The sequence below is a fragment of the Nannobrachium achirus genome, assembly GCF_963921795.1.
Source record: "Nannobrachium achirus genome assembly, chromosome: 5".
NCBI classification, from domain to species: Eukaryota; Metazoa; Chordata; class Actinopteri; order Myctophiformes; family Myctophidae; genus Nannobrachium; species Nannobrachium achirus.
Window position 1 is genome coordinate 28,302,436 of NC_137814.1, and position 17,199 is coordinate 28,319,634.

Genomic DNA, 17,199 nt, shown 5'->3' on the forward strand with positions numbered 1-17,199 from the left:
CGTAGGGATGTGGTGTAAATACTGGTTGTTGGTTTTATGTTGCGCTTCGGACGGTGGAGTGCGTTCTGTGCTCGGCGGTGTGGAAGTGAAGGGAGCAGTTCAGTTTACCCAGGAGAAAACTGCAACAGAACTGGACAGCCCGGCAACAGAACGTGATGCTGGGTTTAAAGAACGCCAAACTCCGCCGACGGTGGCTGGAGTTGTGGCAAATGAAGAAAGGGGTATTGGGAAGGATATGCATATCGAGGCTACAGGGAAAGATGCCCAACATGGAGCATTTCAGACACCAAGGAGAGATGCTCAGGTCGGGGTTAATGTAGAGGGAATAAACCCCGAAAGAGGCTCTCAAACTGGGATGCGAGAGCAGCAGCCAACTGCAGAGCCCCTGGAGGACGAGGTGGACAACCAGGAGAACATTATGACCCAGGTGAGTAGCCTATAAATAAACCATGAAACCAAAGGCAAAGTGAACATTTCGCATATCTACGCTCACGCTGCCAATGTCAATACAGACGCTTGGACTGCAGCTCTCAGTCTTACGCCTGTCCTCTGGATCATTCGAGAATAATCATTCAGCGGTTGTGTGCCTTTTACGCACAGAAATTACGCACAAAGAAATGGGCGCGCAATTCTCCACCTATCAGCGTGATGATAGGTGGAGATGATTGACAACCACCAACAATTCAATACCACCACACGTTGCCCAGTGCTGAGATAATTAATTCGTTCCTGATTCTATCTGTCTGTCTTTCAGTGTTGATCTATTTATGAAGTCATGAAACTGTTCGGGTTGATCAATCAGTAGCAAAATCTGAATCTATCCTACAGATATTGTCACTCTGTTGCTCATGATCATAAAGTATAATACTCTACTCTAACTCTATGTCTTGATTATTGTTCCAAGCCTATTTATGTGTCACTCGAAAATAATTAAAACATATTAGAAACGTTTCATTAAAAGTTAAGAGTTAAATATGTTGTCTCTTGTCTTCTTGCATGGCGTCCAAACATTGGTCCACTGATAGCTTATACTCCCCCATGACCACAACCTCCTCTCCATCAATCAGGAGGCAGTATTATGTTTAATTGGGTGGTGACCAGAGTGCATGCTGGCAGTTGAAACAAACACATCCTTTTTTGTTCAGCTTCAGCTTTGGAATAATTAATCCGAATATACTTTATTTATGTAACCTCTAACAAAGTGTTGCAACAGTAATACTGTGTAATGTCATGCACAGTGCACTGCCCTGGGTGTGATCATTTGCTGCATCATAATATCAACACAATGGAGCCAAGCCTTTAGCCAACACCATTGAGCAAAATGTTTGTTGCATGTTTAGTTCATTCTCCACAGTTTGTTAATGAAGAATGATTTATGCAATAATATTGTTCATCATGTATCACCTCATGAATTTGCGGCAAGGTAATGACAGTATTATTGCCTTCATGTCATTCTTTTAGCAGCAACCAGTAGTTGCACAAAACGTCAACTTCTCTAATGAGTCTTTTGAACAAATGATTTATGATATTTACCATACAATCTTTAAGTAAATTCCGGGGTTCTCCAAGCAGGACTGTGAAAGTAACCTCTAAAATATATTTTATTAATTAATTAATTTCTTTATTTTTCAGAATTGTAATCATTAATGGAATCAGATTCATAACCTTATCATTACTGTTACTTTGGAATTAATTTCACTTCAAAGCCGGCATAGCACAAAATAAAATATAACGTTTATTTTATTTGACAAGACAAGTCATATTTGTAGGTGTAAATTGAGACCAGATACCTACCGGTAGTTCCAACATGTTTGAGCATGTCATAAGATGAGACAGAAAGATGCTGTGAATAAATGCCGTCTTGTCTTCCCCCCAGTTGCTAGGTGACTATGACAAGGTTAAGACCATTTCTTCAGGGTCTGACTGTGTGTGTCGCTGTATCGTCCGACCGATAAAACGCTCTGCCTGCGACCGCATCCTTGGCGGTGACCCCACCACGCCTCCCAAGGATTTCTACACCGTGGAGACGGTCACCAAGGGAACAGACTGCAAAAAGTGTGTGTGTTTGGCCCCAACATCAGCTGTGAACCCCTGTGAAGGAGAGTACAGGTTTAAAAAACTACAGGAAGCTGGCAGAGATGATATTAAGGTAGGAACACAGTACAGGCTACACACAAACTCTCTCTCTCTCTCTCACACACACATGCATGCATACTGTAGCCTAAACTAAGGCAATACCTTTATTGATCCCGCTGGGGAAATGAAGGCATGCACCAAAGACAGTACCAGCAGTTAAAAACATATTACAGGCCAGGGCAAGGAAAAAAGTCTACTAACAGGTACATACACGCCCAAAGGCTGCAAAAATCCCCAAGACATCTGCTGAACGTTTGAATAGTGAATGAATCCAGAGAGAGAGAAACTGAATGCATTGCTGAGTCAGCCAGACAGTCAACCAGCTGATGTCCAGTAAGTCAGAGACTGTTGCCAGGAAACTGCTCTGGGCCAGAGAACAACAGATCACATTGAACTGGTTTAGAGATAGGCTAGGTAACAGCTGTGCTTGGTAACAAATTGCACATGTAAAATGATTAATGTGAAGCATGCCGGCAGATGATCGGATATGGGATGAAAACTTTGTTATATGTCTTCCGCCTTCTCTCTCCCTCCTCTTATGCATGTGTGTGTGTGTGTGTGTGTGTGTGTGTGTGTGTGTGTGTGTGTGTGCGGGTGCGTGTGCGTGTGTGTGTGTGTGTGTGTGTGTGTGTGTGTGCGGGTGCGTGTGTGTGTATGTGTGTGCGACGTGCGTGTGTGCGACGTGCGTGCGTGCGTGCATGTGTGTAGCTCGCTGCCATACTTGACCTGCTGGAAGGCTCTCTGTATGGAATGGACTTGCTGAAGCTTCACTCTGTCACCACCAAACTACTGACCAGAGTAGACGACATGGAGAAGGTACACACACACACAGACGCGCAAGGGGTGAGCTTACATACTTCAGCCTGTAATGCCATCTTTCCACCGCGCCAATTCGGCCGTGATTCGTCAGCGGAAGAAGTCGGAAAGGGTATGTAGGCCGCCGATAGCGCTGTTGGAACCCATCGATGAAGAACTGAATATGTTCAGTTGTTTGCCGTCCTGGTTAGCCATCGGTAGAGATGAGGGGATAACTAGTCTGCTTCTGCTGCAGAAGCAAGCCTATGTAAATAAGCCAGAGACATTTTACTGTCGCACATTTGAACTAAATACCATAGTCTCAATCTCAACTCTCAATTCCTATACCCATCGATCAACTCCAAAGAAAAGCTAGTACTGTGCTATATGTTTGTTTTCTCCAAGCTGAGCCACATTTGAGTGAAACAAGTGAACATACATGACTATGAATACGAGCCCAAAAGAACCGACCAGTTTCACCACTTGAGCCCTATTACATCAGCTTTTTTTTTTTTTATATATATATATAATCTTGAAAACAAGCCCAAATAAGCAACTACACTTCGGAAAACATGCCCAAACAAAAGCAACACGCAAATATGAATATATACAGTACAAGCGACTTTACAGGAAAACAAGCCCAAAGTCGCTTATAATAAGCAGACCTGGCAACACACTGGCAGACATAAATCAACAACAAAAATAAGTTTATTTTGGCCGACTAGAGTTGGTGCTTAGTCTGTGCCAACTAAATGCCACAGACTGTCAGGGAGGTCATTCTACAGCTTGAGAACCAGGACAGAGAAGAACACTGTAGGCGTATTTGCTGGTAGCATCTCAACCAAGTGATGGGACGGGTTTTGAACGGACCTACTGCGTTACTCTACTCTAGTCTCTACACTCTGCTCTGTAATGCTTGTCATCTATAATTTGACTTGTGTTCAGTGTTAATTTTGACAACAAATTCTGATTTAATCTTAGTCTTTTGAATAATTACACACCATTTAGTTTTAGTCCTATTTTGAAACAACTGAAATTGTTTTGTCTTGGTCTAGACTTGGTCTCGACTAAATATCAAAATCTGAATATTTTAGTCTTTTAGTCTTAGGCCATATTCACACAGGCACGTTTTATTGCGATTAAAATGAATCCAGTAGCGTATTGTCGGAACATTTGCATCGTTTGGGCATGTGTGAAGACGCATTCGTATTCTTTTGCGAATCAAAGAAACAAATGCAAATCCCCCAAAAAACTGTGGTTTCGATTCGCTACACCATACGGTTCACTGTTGGTGTGAATGCATCCGCCTCAAATGCAGGAAATAAAACATTGTGGTAAAGCCCTTAGCAGGTTAAATTCCACTCCCGAGGCTAGGTTGAGAGAGATAAGAGAGAGAGACGTTCTCCGCTGCACAAATATATAAGCTCTATATGGTTTATTGGATTTTGCAGTCCCGCCGCTGTTTAAATTGTTTTGGCCGCCCGTGCCCAACTGCATGTATTTAAATACCACCCGCGCCACAAGTTTTGCGTTGGGTCCGGGTGGTACCGCGGGGTCCCGCTCCCAATGGAGGGTTGTGGGTTGAAGAATTTGAAAACACAGGGGGAGAGGGCATTATTACGCAGTGGATAGATGTCCCGTGGACAGTCAGCACAGACGTGGTTAATGTGATTCCTTGCTGACAGTGTGAGCGCATACGCATCAATTAAATATGCAAGAATGTTGCAACTTCACCCCTCCCATTCGCACCGACTATACCGAATTATATATGAGAATGTGGCCTTAGTCAACACACCTAACCCTAGTTCAGTGTTGGCTTTAATGCCTGGTCTTCATTCTGTGTCATTCTGCTCTCCAGGCTTTCTCTGGCAACTTCACAGAGAGAATGAGGGAGAAAGAACGAGTGAAGGAGAAAGCAAAGGAGAAGGAGAAGCGAATACAGCAGAAAAAGAAGAAGAAACTGAGCGATTTGGATCGTTCAGGACAGAAAGAAAGCGCTGCTGTATATACCAACACACAGGTATACTAATATGTCCCTGTAGCTTATTATCTCTTTAACTGTTTACAACCCATCTGTCTTTTTGTTAAACTGTTTACCTGCTTCTCTTCTCTTATTTAACCCTAACTTATTCTACCTCGCCTTTCTTTACCTAATCTAACTTCACCAGTGGTGGAAAAAGTACACACATGTTTTACTAAAAGTATCAATACTGCAATATAGAAATACTCTGTTACAAGTAAAAATCCAGAATTCAAAATGTACTTGAGTAAAATTATGAAAGTGTTGGCATCAAGATTTAAGTAAAATGTTTGAAAATAGCCAAGGTATAAAATAGGGCTAAAGTGGTTTATGTATGTTTTATAATATTATAATGTATATCTCTCCTCTCCTCTCCTCTCCTCTCCTCTCCTCTCCTCTCCTCTCCTCTCCTCTCCTCTCGTCCTGTTGCAGAAGAAGTATGAGGAGCGCTTTGTGGGAGGCCAGCTGAAGAAGAGCCAGTCACAGGACGGCCTGGAACCTCAGCAGCCATTGAGAAACAAAACAGGAACACAGCAGCCGAGCAAAAACAAGACAGAATCACAGCAGCCAATCCGAGACAAGAACAGCATGGTGATCAGGGGCGTGACCTTCTATAAGGCAGAGGGAGAGAGCGAGGGAGGGGAGCAAGAGGAGAAGAGAGGAAGAGCAGAGAACAGTAAGTCTGAAACCTCTGTTGTTAATCTCTCAACCAGAGCACCAAGTGATGGTTGATGGTGGTACAGTCAGTAGACCACAATGTCAGACTCAAGCGTCAGCCGAGTATGAAATCAGGCTATAGGTTGACACCAGCGTAGAAATCTCTCAATGGTATACTATAAGCAGGGAGACCACCTCCAATCAATGCAATTGTACTATTTATATTGTATTAACATATTCTACCACACAGATTGGTTAAAACAATGTTTTTATTCATTAAAATAAGTCCTGAATTGTAACTTTAAGACAAACACCGACATTAGCCACCCTGGCAATGAACTTTCCTTACTGTATGTGTTTGACTAATTACTACTGTACTCCACATCATTTCAGTTGTAAACAAGGAGAAAGATGATGGCAGAACTTTAGACAGACAGACCGCTATGGTACTTACAGCCAGGCAGTTTCCATTGGCTCCTGTTTGTGAAGTAACATTACAAAGGGAGTGTTGACTTCTACTCTAATTGCTTACAGAAGGCTTTGCAGCCTGCATACTGACCGATACATTTGGTATGGTACTGTAGGTGCCCATCAAGTTTTCCAAACAGGCTTGTATAATGAATTTCAAATTTCAATTTAGGCCTTTTAGCAGATGTTCTTATCCAGGGCAACCTTCAAAGTGCAAGATCATAGTAAATGGCATGAACCCCATAGTCAACAAAGAACAGGTGAAATGGTGCTACAAAGTATCTAGGGTACCAGATCAACAACAACAGTATGTCAGTATGTCTATCTAAATATAATAATACTAGTAAGACGTCCTAAGGGCGAGAAGCGTCCTCGGCGAGGTCAATAATAATATGTGATCAAGTAGCCAAATACAGTACATCTGCATATTACAGTATAACCAGCATATATCAAAAAAATATACAGTAAGTGATGTGAGGTCGATACAAACACATTGAAAACAGCTTGAAGGAATGGTTTAATATCGGAAACCTCTCCCTTTCCCTCCCCCTCCTTCTTCTCCTTTCCAGACAGTAAAAAGATCATAAGTAGAGACGGTTCAGTGGACCTGCTGGTCTCGGACGAGCTGCCTCCATCTCTCCCTCCCCTCACCCAGAAACCCGCTGTCATGACCCGAAAACCATCCACCCACGGCTCTGCAGGGAGCAAGTCTGAGCCAAACCTGCGCCCAACCACCTATGCTCCTACCCAGACTACAACCATATTGACTACCACCATCAAACCAACTACCAAACTGACTACTACACCAAAAACAACAAAACCTCCAAAAACTACGACAAAACCTGTCACTACAACAAAAAAAGCCACTACCACTAAACCAAGTACCACAAAAGCAGTGGCAACAACTACTACGACAACTACAACTACTACTAAACAAAGTACTATGACGACTACTACTCAGCCCCCCACCACTACTACTACTACCCGTCCTCCTGTCACACAGCCCAATGCTCCGCCCTCGGCAGGTGTTGCCCCACCCCTCGACGCGCTGACCACTGCAACGGAACCCCCCGGGGGAATGAAAAGCCGGCTTAGCTGGACAGAGAGCCCTGCGGACAAACCAGCAACGACCAAAAAACCTGGTAGGCCTTTATAGATAAAGACACATATACAAACATACACAGAGTGTGACACACGCACATGCACATTCAACATGGTTGTTCCGTGAAAAGTAACAGATAATCAGAGATGTGTGTGCGTGTGTGTGCGTGTGTGTGCATGCATGGTTGATGTGTGTAGGCGTGTGTAAGGACACTGTAGCCAGCATCTCAGAACCATCCCAGCAGAACTCTTATGGCAGTAGTGGTGGAGCCTGGATGAAAGATGCTCGTGGACATGGCAGCGTGATCTACATTACTAATGGTCACTATGGCAATAACCTCCTGGAGTTCCGAGATATGGAAACCTTCAAATCAGGTACAGTACAGGAATGTGTGTGTGAGAACCAATATCACAATGAAAATATAATTCATGTGAATGGTTAGCTCGTTTCCCAATCATAATCAGAACACAAAGCCATTCCAAAACATCATGGCTACCAATTAACTGGTTGCTTGAAGACTAATTAGCGTGGGTCTAACTTTATTGCATCTTCCATCTAAACTTTTTTTTGCCGCACTACTCCTCCCACAGTTTACTATTACACAGTATTGTTGAATGCTCGATGCAAATTGGTCAATTATTGCGACCGCAGGTCGCATTTAGTGTGAAAACCTGCAGATCATGTTCCGTCCATCACGCATCATGTCACGCTCCATATATGGCCAAGACAACTACATTTATAAAGCTGGCCAATACTTCTACATCTGACCTCACAGACGCCTCATGACACGCTCCATATGGCCAAGACATCTCCACATACAGTATGGAGATGGCCAACACCTCTACAGTACATCTGACCTCATGGACTCCAGATATGGATATAGCTGACCTGTTCTGACACAATGATGACTCGACCAGCCAGATTAATAGCGACCGAAGTTTACCATGAGAAATGTCACAGCTTGTCTCCGTGTGTGTACACATTTTTACAGTCTATGGGTTGGTTCCCTTGTCACATCACTGTGACATCACAGGTGATATCACAGGGGACCTATGTAAAAGTCCATATATGGGTATTCCCCAAAATATGAAGATCCCTGATGTCATCGATATATATCACTGGCCAGATGGCCAAGACATGGTCCATATCTGTGTGGCTGGTTCAGATAGGGATCTCCATGTATGGGCATAAAATATATTGTATGTTGTGATGTCATAGGAACCACTCTAACAGAATCCCTTTCATGCCCAGTATGGAGATCCCTGATGTCATCAATATTAACAATTTTGCTGCCATTTTAAACATAGCTGTAGTAAGCAGCTGCAAAATTGTCCTTACCTTTTAACGTGGGCACGCGCACGCATCGTGCACAATCTGTGCGCGACTCATCTAGTAGACGTGTAGACTCGGTGACAGCTTTCGAATAAAAAACCCCCCATTGAAATAGACATATCCGTTGCCACGCTGTATCCCTGCTTATCCGCCAGTGTTTACATGAAAACACATTGAAAAAAGCCAGCTGTGCGCTATGGTAACACGTGGACACGTTCGCGCACAAAACGCACGATATGTGCGGGGATCATAATCCAGGCGTGTACAGAGTACAGACTGGATCAAAGTTTCCAAACGCAAAAATCGGATCGAAAAACGAGCTTTCCATCGCCGAGTAGCTTCCTCTTCTGTTACAATGTAAACCAACGGAGGCGGGACTATGGCCCAGGCGCAGACCGGATACGGAAAGCTAGATCCGGTCCAGACCGGAAATGACCGGATTCAGTTAGGGGGGCGGGCCTAAAGAGCCAGAATCAGCGATAATACTTTTAATCCTTTCATAATGATTAAAGCTAATTAAACTTCCGGGATCGACGGGCATGGCACAGTGGTACAGCGGGAAATCTCCGGTTTCGACGGGGAACGCAGAGTATGAGTTAAGCCCATATCTAACAGGATTTCATATGGGAATGCCCATATATGGAGGAAGACAGCCCATATCTGTGCGGCTGGTTCAGACAGGGATCTCCATGTATGGGCATAAATGGGATGTACTATATACAGTACATGGATCTCCATATATGGGTAACTGATCCGATATACATCACAATTGGCGTGACCTCGCCCCTCTTAACTGTGCTGTTTTAAGAAACTCTGATGTTTCAGCATGACCTCGCTTCTCGCCCTTAGGGCATGTTACTGGTATACATGATAGACTGCAGGTCTATCATTTCCTGACAGCAGGCTTCTGTTTTCAATAACTATGAAAGTGGAAACGTATAAACATAATTATTATTATTATGAATATTATGTCACAATATTGATTTCACTTATAATAAGCAGGATATATTTTTTCGCTAATACACACAATGGATGTGATAATCTGCCTGTAGAGAGTTCTTAGGCTTGTGTTTTCGTTTGTTCCTTTTTATCAGGCCAGGCCAGTAACAGCTACAAGCTACCCTACAGTTTCACTGGCACCGGCCACGTTGTTTTCAACGGAGCCTTTTACTACAACCGTGCCTTCAGCAGGGATGTTATCAGATATGACCTGAGACACAGATATGTGGCTGCCTGGACCACACTGGACGATGCTGTACTGGAGGAACATGTTCACAGGACACAAACAGAGGTAGTAGACTGTGTGTGTGTGTGTGTGTGTGTGTGTGTGTGTGTGTGTGTGTGTGTGTGTGTGTGTGTGTGTGCGTGCGTGCGTGCGTGCGTGCGTGCGTGCGTGCGTGCGTGCGTGCGTGCGTGCATGCGTGCGTGCATGCGTGTGTGCGCGTTTGCACGTAGGAGTGTGTAAGGACTCTGTAGCCAGCATCTCAGAATCAGTCCAGCAGTAGTGGCAGTAGTGTGTGTGCACATGTGTTAGTTAGTACATGTGATGCAATCACAAGCCGAGCATTAAACAATTAACATAGTACTGTGTGTTCATGCATGTGTCTGTACCTCAGGTGGAGTTTGCTGTTGACGAGTCAGGACTGTGGCTGCTGTACCCAGCTCTGGACACAGAGGGCTTCCACCAGGAGGTAATGCTCCTCAACCATCTCCGCCCCAGGGACCTTCAACCAATCCGGAGCTTCCGCACGGGACTGCGGCGTGGCCGTTACGGTGACTCTTTCCTGGTGTGTGGCGTGCTGTATGCGGTGGACAACTTGGAACGTATTTACGCCAACGTGACCTACGCATTCGACACACACACACTCACACACACCGTGCCCAGGCTGGCCTTCACAAACATGCATGCACACACCTCTCAGCTCAGTTACTCTCCCCTGGACAAGAAATTGTACGCGTGGGACAATGGACACCAGATGACCTATGATGTCATCTTTGCATATTAGCACAACAGACACACCCCTTGGGTGGAGAGACAGGATGGGTGAATGGATGGATGAATGGGTAACCGACAGGCTCACCCCAAAACACACTCGCCCCCAGCAGTTCTTGTATTCTTGTATTTGTTTTACTGAGGTTAAGGTTAGGGAAAAGGTTAGGTTTAGGCATAGTTTTACTGAGGTTACGTTTAGGATTAAGGTTAGGTTCATGCATAGTTTTACTGAGGTTACGTTTAGGAATACCTGGTGGCAGCCACTGCGAGGTCACTGGATTTGACCCGGGGCGAGCGTGTTTTTGGGCAAGCGTTCTTGTATTCGATGAATGGATGGATGAATGGGTGGTCAGAGGCACAAAGAGATGTATGCTTAGATGGTAAGGTGGCACAAAACAGAGGGCCACCATGCAGGGGAGAGGAGAGAGAAGAATGAAAGAATGAAGAGATATTTTAGCGGGACTTTGTGTCACAGTGACTGTTGATCAGTCCAATGATGTTAAATGGTTTTTGAAACCTGTCCTCATGTCCAGACACCGGAATTCAATGTCTGTCCGAACCATAAATGTCAATAGGCTATTTGAAGTCAAATTCTATTCAACATATAAGCTGTATTTTGTTAAAAGTATAGTTTGACTTAAAATATGAATGTATTTGTGGTTTTAACAAACATCTTTGGCATGAGACCAAGTTGCACTTCTTGTATGAACTTCAGATGTCGCTCTGCCACACACAGAATACCTAATGAGCCAGATACTGTACATTGTAACAGTGGACTAATGTCAAAAGGGGACAAATGTGTGTAAAAGCCATTACTGTCTTTCTGTCAAATTTAGTTAAAGTTAAAAGTAGATTTTTTTAATGTATTTTTTATTTTGTTCCCCCACCAGTTCATGAGCACTAGTAGTCTCACATTAGCCAGACGACCAGAGATTTCCGCCTACCGATAAGACTGGGCTAAAGCAGTGGTGAGAACGGCCACTGACAAACCTGCCCACTGCTTTGGAAACAAATCATGACACTGTCCCAAAATGAAGGACTGCCCTAAAGTTTTTGTATTGGTCCTGCAGTGCTGTTATTTAGAAAAGTCTCCACAGTTTTTTCCCCAACATTGAATTTATATATCACCAGACACATCTGGCTCCGCAAGACTAAAGCTCTCATGGTTGTGTTGAGTTAAATCGTGGCACAATCTTCTTGGCCACAATCTCTTCCCATATATCTCGTTCCTCTTCTTTGAAGTACTGCAATGCACTTTCTGAGAAGACTGGAACTGAAGCCGCATGGTTCCAACCTGTTGAATTTGATTATCAAACAGCTGTCCACCAGTTCTCAGTTTCCATGATAATATTCTGCCATGACTTCATAGTTAAGATCACCCTATCAATACAATGTAGTATGAGGCTATATGAAAGACAGACACAAATGATCTTATTTGCTTCTCATTCTGGTGCACATTTGAGGTGCTTCCCTGCTATATCTTTGCTCCCAGAGCCAAGAGAATATCATATCAGTATAAGAAAGATTCTATTAAAGTTCCATCTTTCAGGACATTCCTGTGACCTGAGCGTGAGTGGAACACATACCATTTTAACATGGATATAAATGCATTAAAACAGGGGTCTTCAACAGGGGGTCTGGGACCCCTAGGGGGTCCTCAGGGGGTCACTAAATCTTTGTGTGAAGGGAACTTATGTTTTTACATTAACCACTTGAACCCTAGCATCCCTTTTCTAATGGGAATGCTAGCCGAAAATAGCAGATCTACAAGCTTGTGACGCCTCGCGCTGTGAGGGGTTGTGAGCTTATCAGTCGGCTATTTTCAGCAAAGAAGGTTTGGTGTAGGGGAAGAAAAGAGCAGACCAATTACAAGTTTTCTAAATATTGTGGGTTTAAGTGGTTGAATGTCTGAAAATACACATTAACATGAATCCCAACAATGCTACAAAAGTCTATGAATCCATAATTTTATACAATATATAGTGGGGTCCCTGCTTCTCCCTGTAAGATCAACAGTTTGCGTAATGTTTTAAGGTCTGTACAACAGTACAGCTGTATCTTTTCAGATTGTAGGTTTATCTAACAGTATATATACAGTATACACTATACGCTACAGTATATATATATGGCCTATATATGACCAGACAAGGCAACCAAAATCTGCAGTCACCTCTATGTCTTGACAGAATGTTTAGCAGGCTAATTTAGCAAAATAACAAATGCAGTTCTAGCCAGTAAACATAGTCTTTGGCTACAACTGCATGCTTTGCAACAACATGATGTACCTAGCCTGGCTCCAGCCCCTGAATCGCTGGCCTCGCATTCAGGGTCTGGTGACGCTGTAGAAAGGCAGGGTTTTCTCGGTTTAAAATCTAACTGGTGGCCCGGCCTAATCGGGATCGGGATAATCCAGTATGACTATGAACCAATCAACAAAGAGTCCCAGTGTCCCACTTTGGCCAGCCCCAATCTCAGAAAATAGCTGCACTGAGAAGGCTTGCAGACTGCATAATGGAGTGAAACGAAATGAAAATTCAGGTGTCAGCCTATGACGTACCAGAAGTTAACACTGAACGTGTCAAATATTTACATGCTAAACTAAAAACTGCTTCTTTATTCCTGTGTGTGGTAGAGTAGCAGTCTGTTATCCTGTATGAACAGTGTGTATGTTTCTATACTGTATATATGTCTGCTTAGCTCATTCATTGCATGTTAATATGTACATAAGTACTTCGTACCTTTACCATGGGTGCATGAATCTTTTGTATGGATCCAGTTTGAGTTCAAACCCTCTAACCGATTGCTATTCATTCATTAAGTAATTGAGCTTCACAGGGAAATGGAACCCAGAAGTCAAATTTATACTTCTTTCAATTGTTTTGTAAGGGTCATGTAACAGAGTACACTGTATATTCACCATAACTATGACAGCCTTATTCTCACACCCCATTGATCTACACAGGGCTTGTTCACTGTTTACCTGCTCAGGGAATAGAATCCCTTACCCTGGTGATAATAATGCCATGTTCTCTGCACCCATTGGGGAATAGAACCCTTCAAAGCCTTTGTTACCGTTACTTTTTCAACCGACAGTATTGAGCAACACAACACCTGGCATAAACAGCCATCGAAAAAGGCTCACATTATTCGCGTAACACTGAAAAATCCTGAGTGTTAATTTAACTCAGAGAGAGTAAACACTTTCTTATTCTCTCTTTACTCCGCAAATACACCCTCAGCATTAACGATGGTGTACGTTTTTTTTCTTTTAAGTTAATGTTCTATATTTCAATAGCTAGTGTTTGCTGAGTAACAGAGGGGTCTCCATCTCTCCAACTCTTTAGTAAACAGAGGTCAGGATACCAATTTTATCCAATCAGGAGAGAGAACTCAAAGATAATTTATCAGCTTCAGTTTTATAGTGTTCCACTTTACCTGTTTATCCTGTACCCTGTAAGAGTTCTCTCTCATGTTTGGATAATGTTGGTATCCCGAGGATAACCTGTTACTATGGGAATATAGAGTTATTTAACACAACAAAAAAATAATTGCAGTGTGCCTGGCTTGAATGTGGTTAAAAGAGAACCAGCAAGACAAGGTTGTTTCAACTGCTCTGCTACAGTAGGAGTTCAAAGGTATTTCTTTTGTATCAACTCTAATTAATAATAAAGTTTTTCATAAAACAAACCAGATGATTGGTAAACACACACACAAACATACATTTGTCAAACAAGATCTAAATCTTTCCCTTATATCAATCCCTAATTTCATGCTCTGCTGTTGCTTTTTCTATCTTTCTTTGTTTCAAATTTGCGCCCGTCTCTATCCATAGTTGTCTCATCTATTTTATTACTCTTTCTTTGTTTCTGTCAGTCTTTCTGTCTGTCAGTCTGTCTGTGCACTTCTACCTCTCTCTCTCTCTCTTTCTCTCCCTCCCTCCCTCTCTCTCTCTCTCTCTCTCTCTCTCTCTCTCTCTCTCTGTAGAAAGCCTGCTGTGTCTGTAGGACTGTTGGGTTGATTTAGTTTTCCTGGAAGCACAGAGGCCAATGGAAGAATCCCAGAGCATCAACTATGTACGGTGGAAAATGATCCCCCGCCAGCAGCCAGATGCTGGTAAAACCCCTGCTTGGGGCTGCTAAACCCAGCAGGGACCAATTGTTTTCATGTGAAGGTCCCCAAAACAGGTCTATGTACTTTGACACACTACACGACAAATAGGGGGAAAAAAGCCCATCTACATTCTCACAAGCTTATAGATCTGCTATTTGGTCAATGTCTTTGTTTGATTCAGTGTGCAAAATCAGGGAACTTTAAGCAGAAACCCCATAGGGATACAATAGTAGTACAAATTAGCAAACAATAAAATTGCAAGAATTTGAGCCTATGCCAGACTCTGATCAAAAAGTGGAGGCTGGGGTGGTGGAGGTAGCTAAGCATCAGCAGATCCGAAGCTTAATTTGGATCAAAGACGAGCAGAGCAAATGCAAGCACTACTGTATAGTGAATGCAAGCCGTATTTAAAGGAGCCTCCCTTACTGAGCGAGAGCTCTGATTGGATTAGACAGTGTGATGTAATGATCAGCAGGTCTGTGAATGAGGAGTAGGAAAGGATCTGACTGACAGCTGATTACAGCTGAGGTGGGCGAGACTCACGTGTCCTGCATAAACAAACCCTATGCTTCATTTAAGTTTAATAGTGTCCACCAGTTTAATGTCTGATTCCAGGATACCAAGCAAGCATAAAAACAAAAAGCTATCCTCCAAAATGTAGTGGACGAACAAGTGACAGTGAAAAAGAGGCAAATTCTGGGAGCAGATGTAATGAATTTGACTTCCAATTAAAAAGGCAACAGCCTGGTAGGTAAATGAGGAGGTTAGGTGTTTAATTTTCAGGACACTTATTATTGACCTCTGGTGGGAAACTATTGGCTAAGGGACGATAACAGTATGAAGTGAGGTACTGTAACTTACAGTACTTCTACAGTAGAAGGGGTTATAGAGACTGCATGACTTTCAGATAAAAGAAAGTATAGAGTGGAGGAATGAATGATCTCAAATGAATGGAGAAATTCCCTTTGGAAAGGAGACCTTTGTCACCACAATCAACATATAAAACCACACGCATACTCTACGCAGTACGCACGCACGCACGCACACATGCACACATCACATGTGCACGTGCGCACACACACACACACACACACACACACACACACACACACACACACACACACACACACACTGTACACACACTGTACACACACTGTACACACACACACACCTGCTGATGCCATCAGGTCTACCCAGAATCCCCAGGAGCAGGGAAAGGAATGTTCCAATTCTCACACTGATTGGATCATCTGGAAATGACATCAGAAAATTATGTAACAGTGTGTGTGTGTGTGTGTGTGTGTGTGTGTGTGTGTGTGTGTGTGTGTGTGTGTGTGTGCGCGCGCGCGTGCGTGCGTGCGTGCGTGCGTGTGTGTGTGTGTCCATGTGGTGTCTGGGTGCTCTGAATGCGTGTCTGTCCATGTGGATGTGTGTGTGTGTGTGTTGTAGCTGACCACCAATCTGGATGCAGGAGAAAGAACCCCATTCACTACTCTCACACTCTCTCTTGCACACTTGCACGCACATATACACATAAATACACACACACCCTCTCTTCATTTTCATTCTGTCCTTCTAAATCCCTTGCTCTTTCCTTGAAATCTGTTTCTTCCTAATTATCTCTGTCTTTTTCTATTAAAAAGAAATGAAATGTACATGCAGGTCTGATCAGTCTTTGCTCTTTGTTGCTTGACTCCTCAGATCAGAGAGTTGATTGCTATCATCATCATATGTTTTAAGTATGTTTACAGTATGCCTATCTATAATGTTGCTAATGTCCAAAACAGTTACTTATTCAGAAAATTCATCCTAGTGCCAATTGCCTAAAATGTAATCCTGGGCTTTACTGTTCCTCTGCCAACCTGTAGAGAGCCCAAACTGAACTCATGCTTCCTTCAATGCATGAGGAGTGAGCAAGCCGCTTCTTAACACCTTTGTGTGTGTGTGTGTGTGTGTGTGTGTGTGTGTGTGTGTGTGTGTGTGTGTGTGTGTGTGTGTGTGTGTGTGTGTGTGTGTGTGTGTGTGTGTGTGTGTGTGTGTGTGAAAGAGAAAGAGAGAGAAACAACACAAGCTTTGATATTGTTATAGTTCTGTGTAGATTGCAGAACAGAACAAGGATGATATCTCACAATGTGCAGGAAGCACAAGGTCTGCTCTCAACGCACAAACACTCACATACAGTACACACAGGTGCACAGACACAAACACATATTGGTTTGATTGCCTTAGGAACAGCAGTATCTACTCTTTGGAACACATTCCTCTCTCTCACTGAGACCTACCGGTAACATCACTGTAAATGGGAAAGAGAGAGAGAAAGAGAGATCTGATAAAGGGGAGGGATCAAAGCCGCTAAGATGGAGTGAGCACTAAAGAAATGGGGAACTTGAGTTAAAAGGAAGACAGGAACTGGAGGTTAAAATTACGATCATGACAACGGCACGCAAAAAACTATAAATCAGGTTTAACGAGCGAAAGAGTGAGGAGGATGGATGATGGAAAGCAAGCAGAGAGAGAGAGAACTCTAGAAGACAGAAATGTAGGAAAAGAGGACATAAGGAAGAGAGATGGATGGAACCAAAGAAG

The 17,199-nt window shown here is 43.2% G+C and overlaps 1 protein-coding gene across 1 annotated transcript; it reads left to right on the top strand.

Annotated features, from left to right (window-relative positions):
- Positions 1 to 7: 7 nt before the first annotated feature.
- olfml2bb (olfactomedin-like 2Bb) lies at positions 8 to 10,516 on the top strand (the record flags this gene model as incomplete). The annotated part of the gene is made up of 10 exons (XM_080725695.1): positions 8 to 427; positions 1,877 to 2,149; positions 2,845 to 2,952; positions 4,790 to 4,951; positions 5,384 to 5,582; positions 6,646 to 6,780; positions 7,102 to 7,218; positions 7,376 to 7,552; positions 9,605 to 9,801; positions 10,127 to 10,516. The coding sequence occupies 10 exons, from the start codon at positions 8 to 10 to the stop codon at positions 10,514 to 10,516; spliced, it is 2,178 nt and encodes a 725-aa protein (XP_080581821.1).
- Positions 10,517 to 17,199: the final 6,683 nt, after the last annotated feature.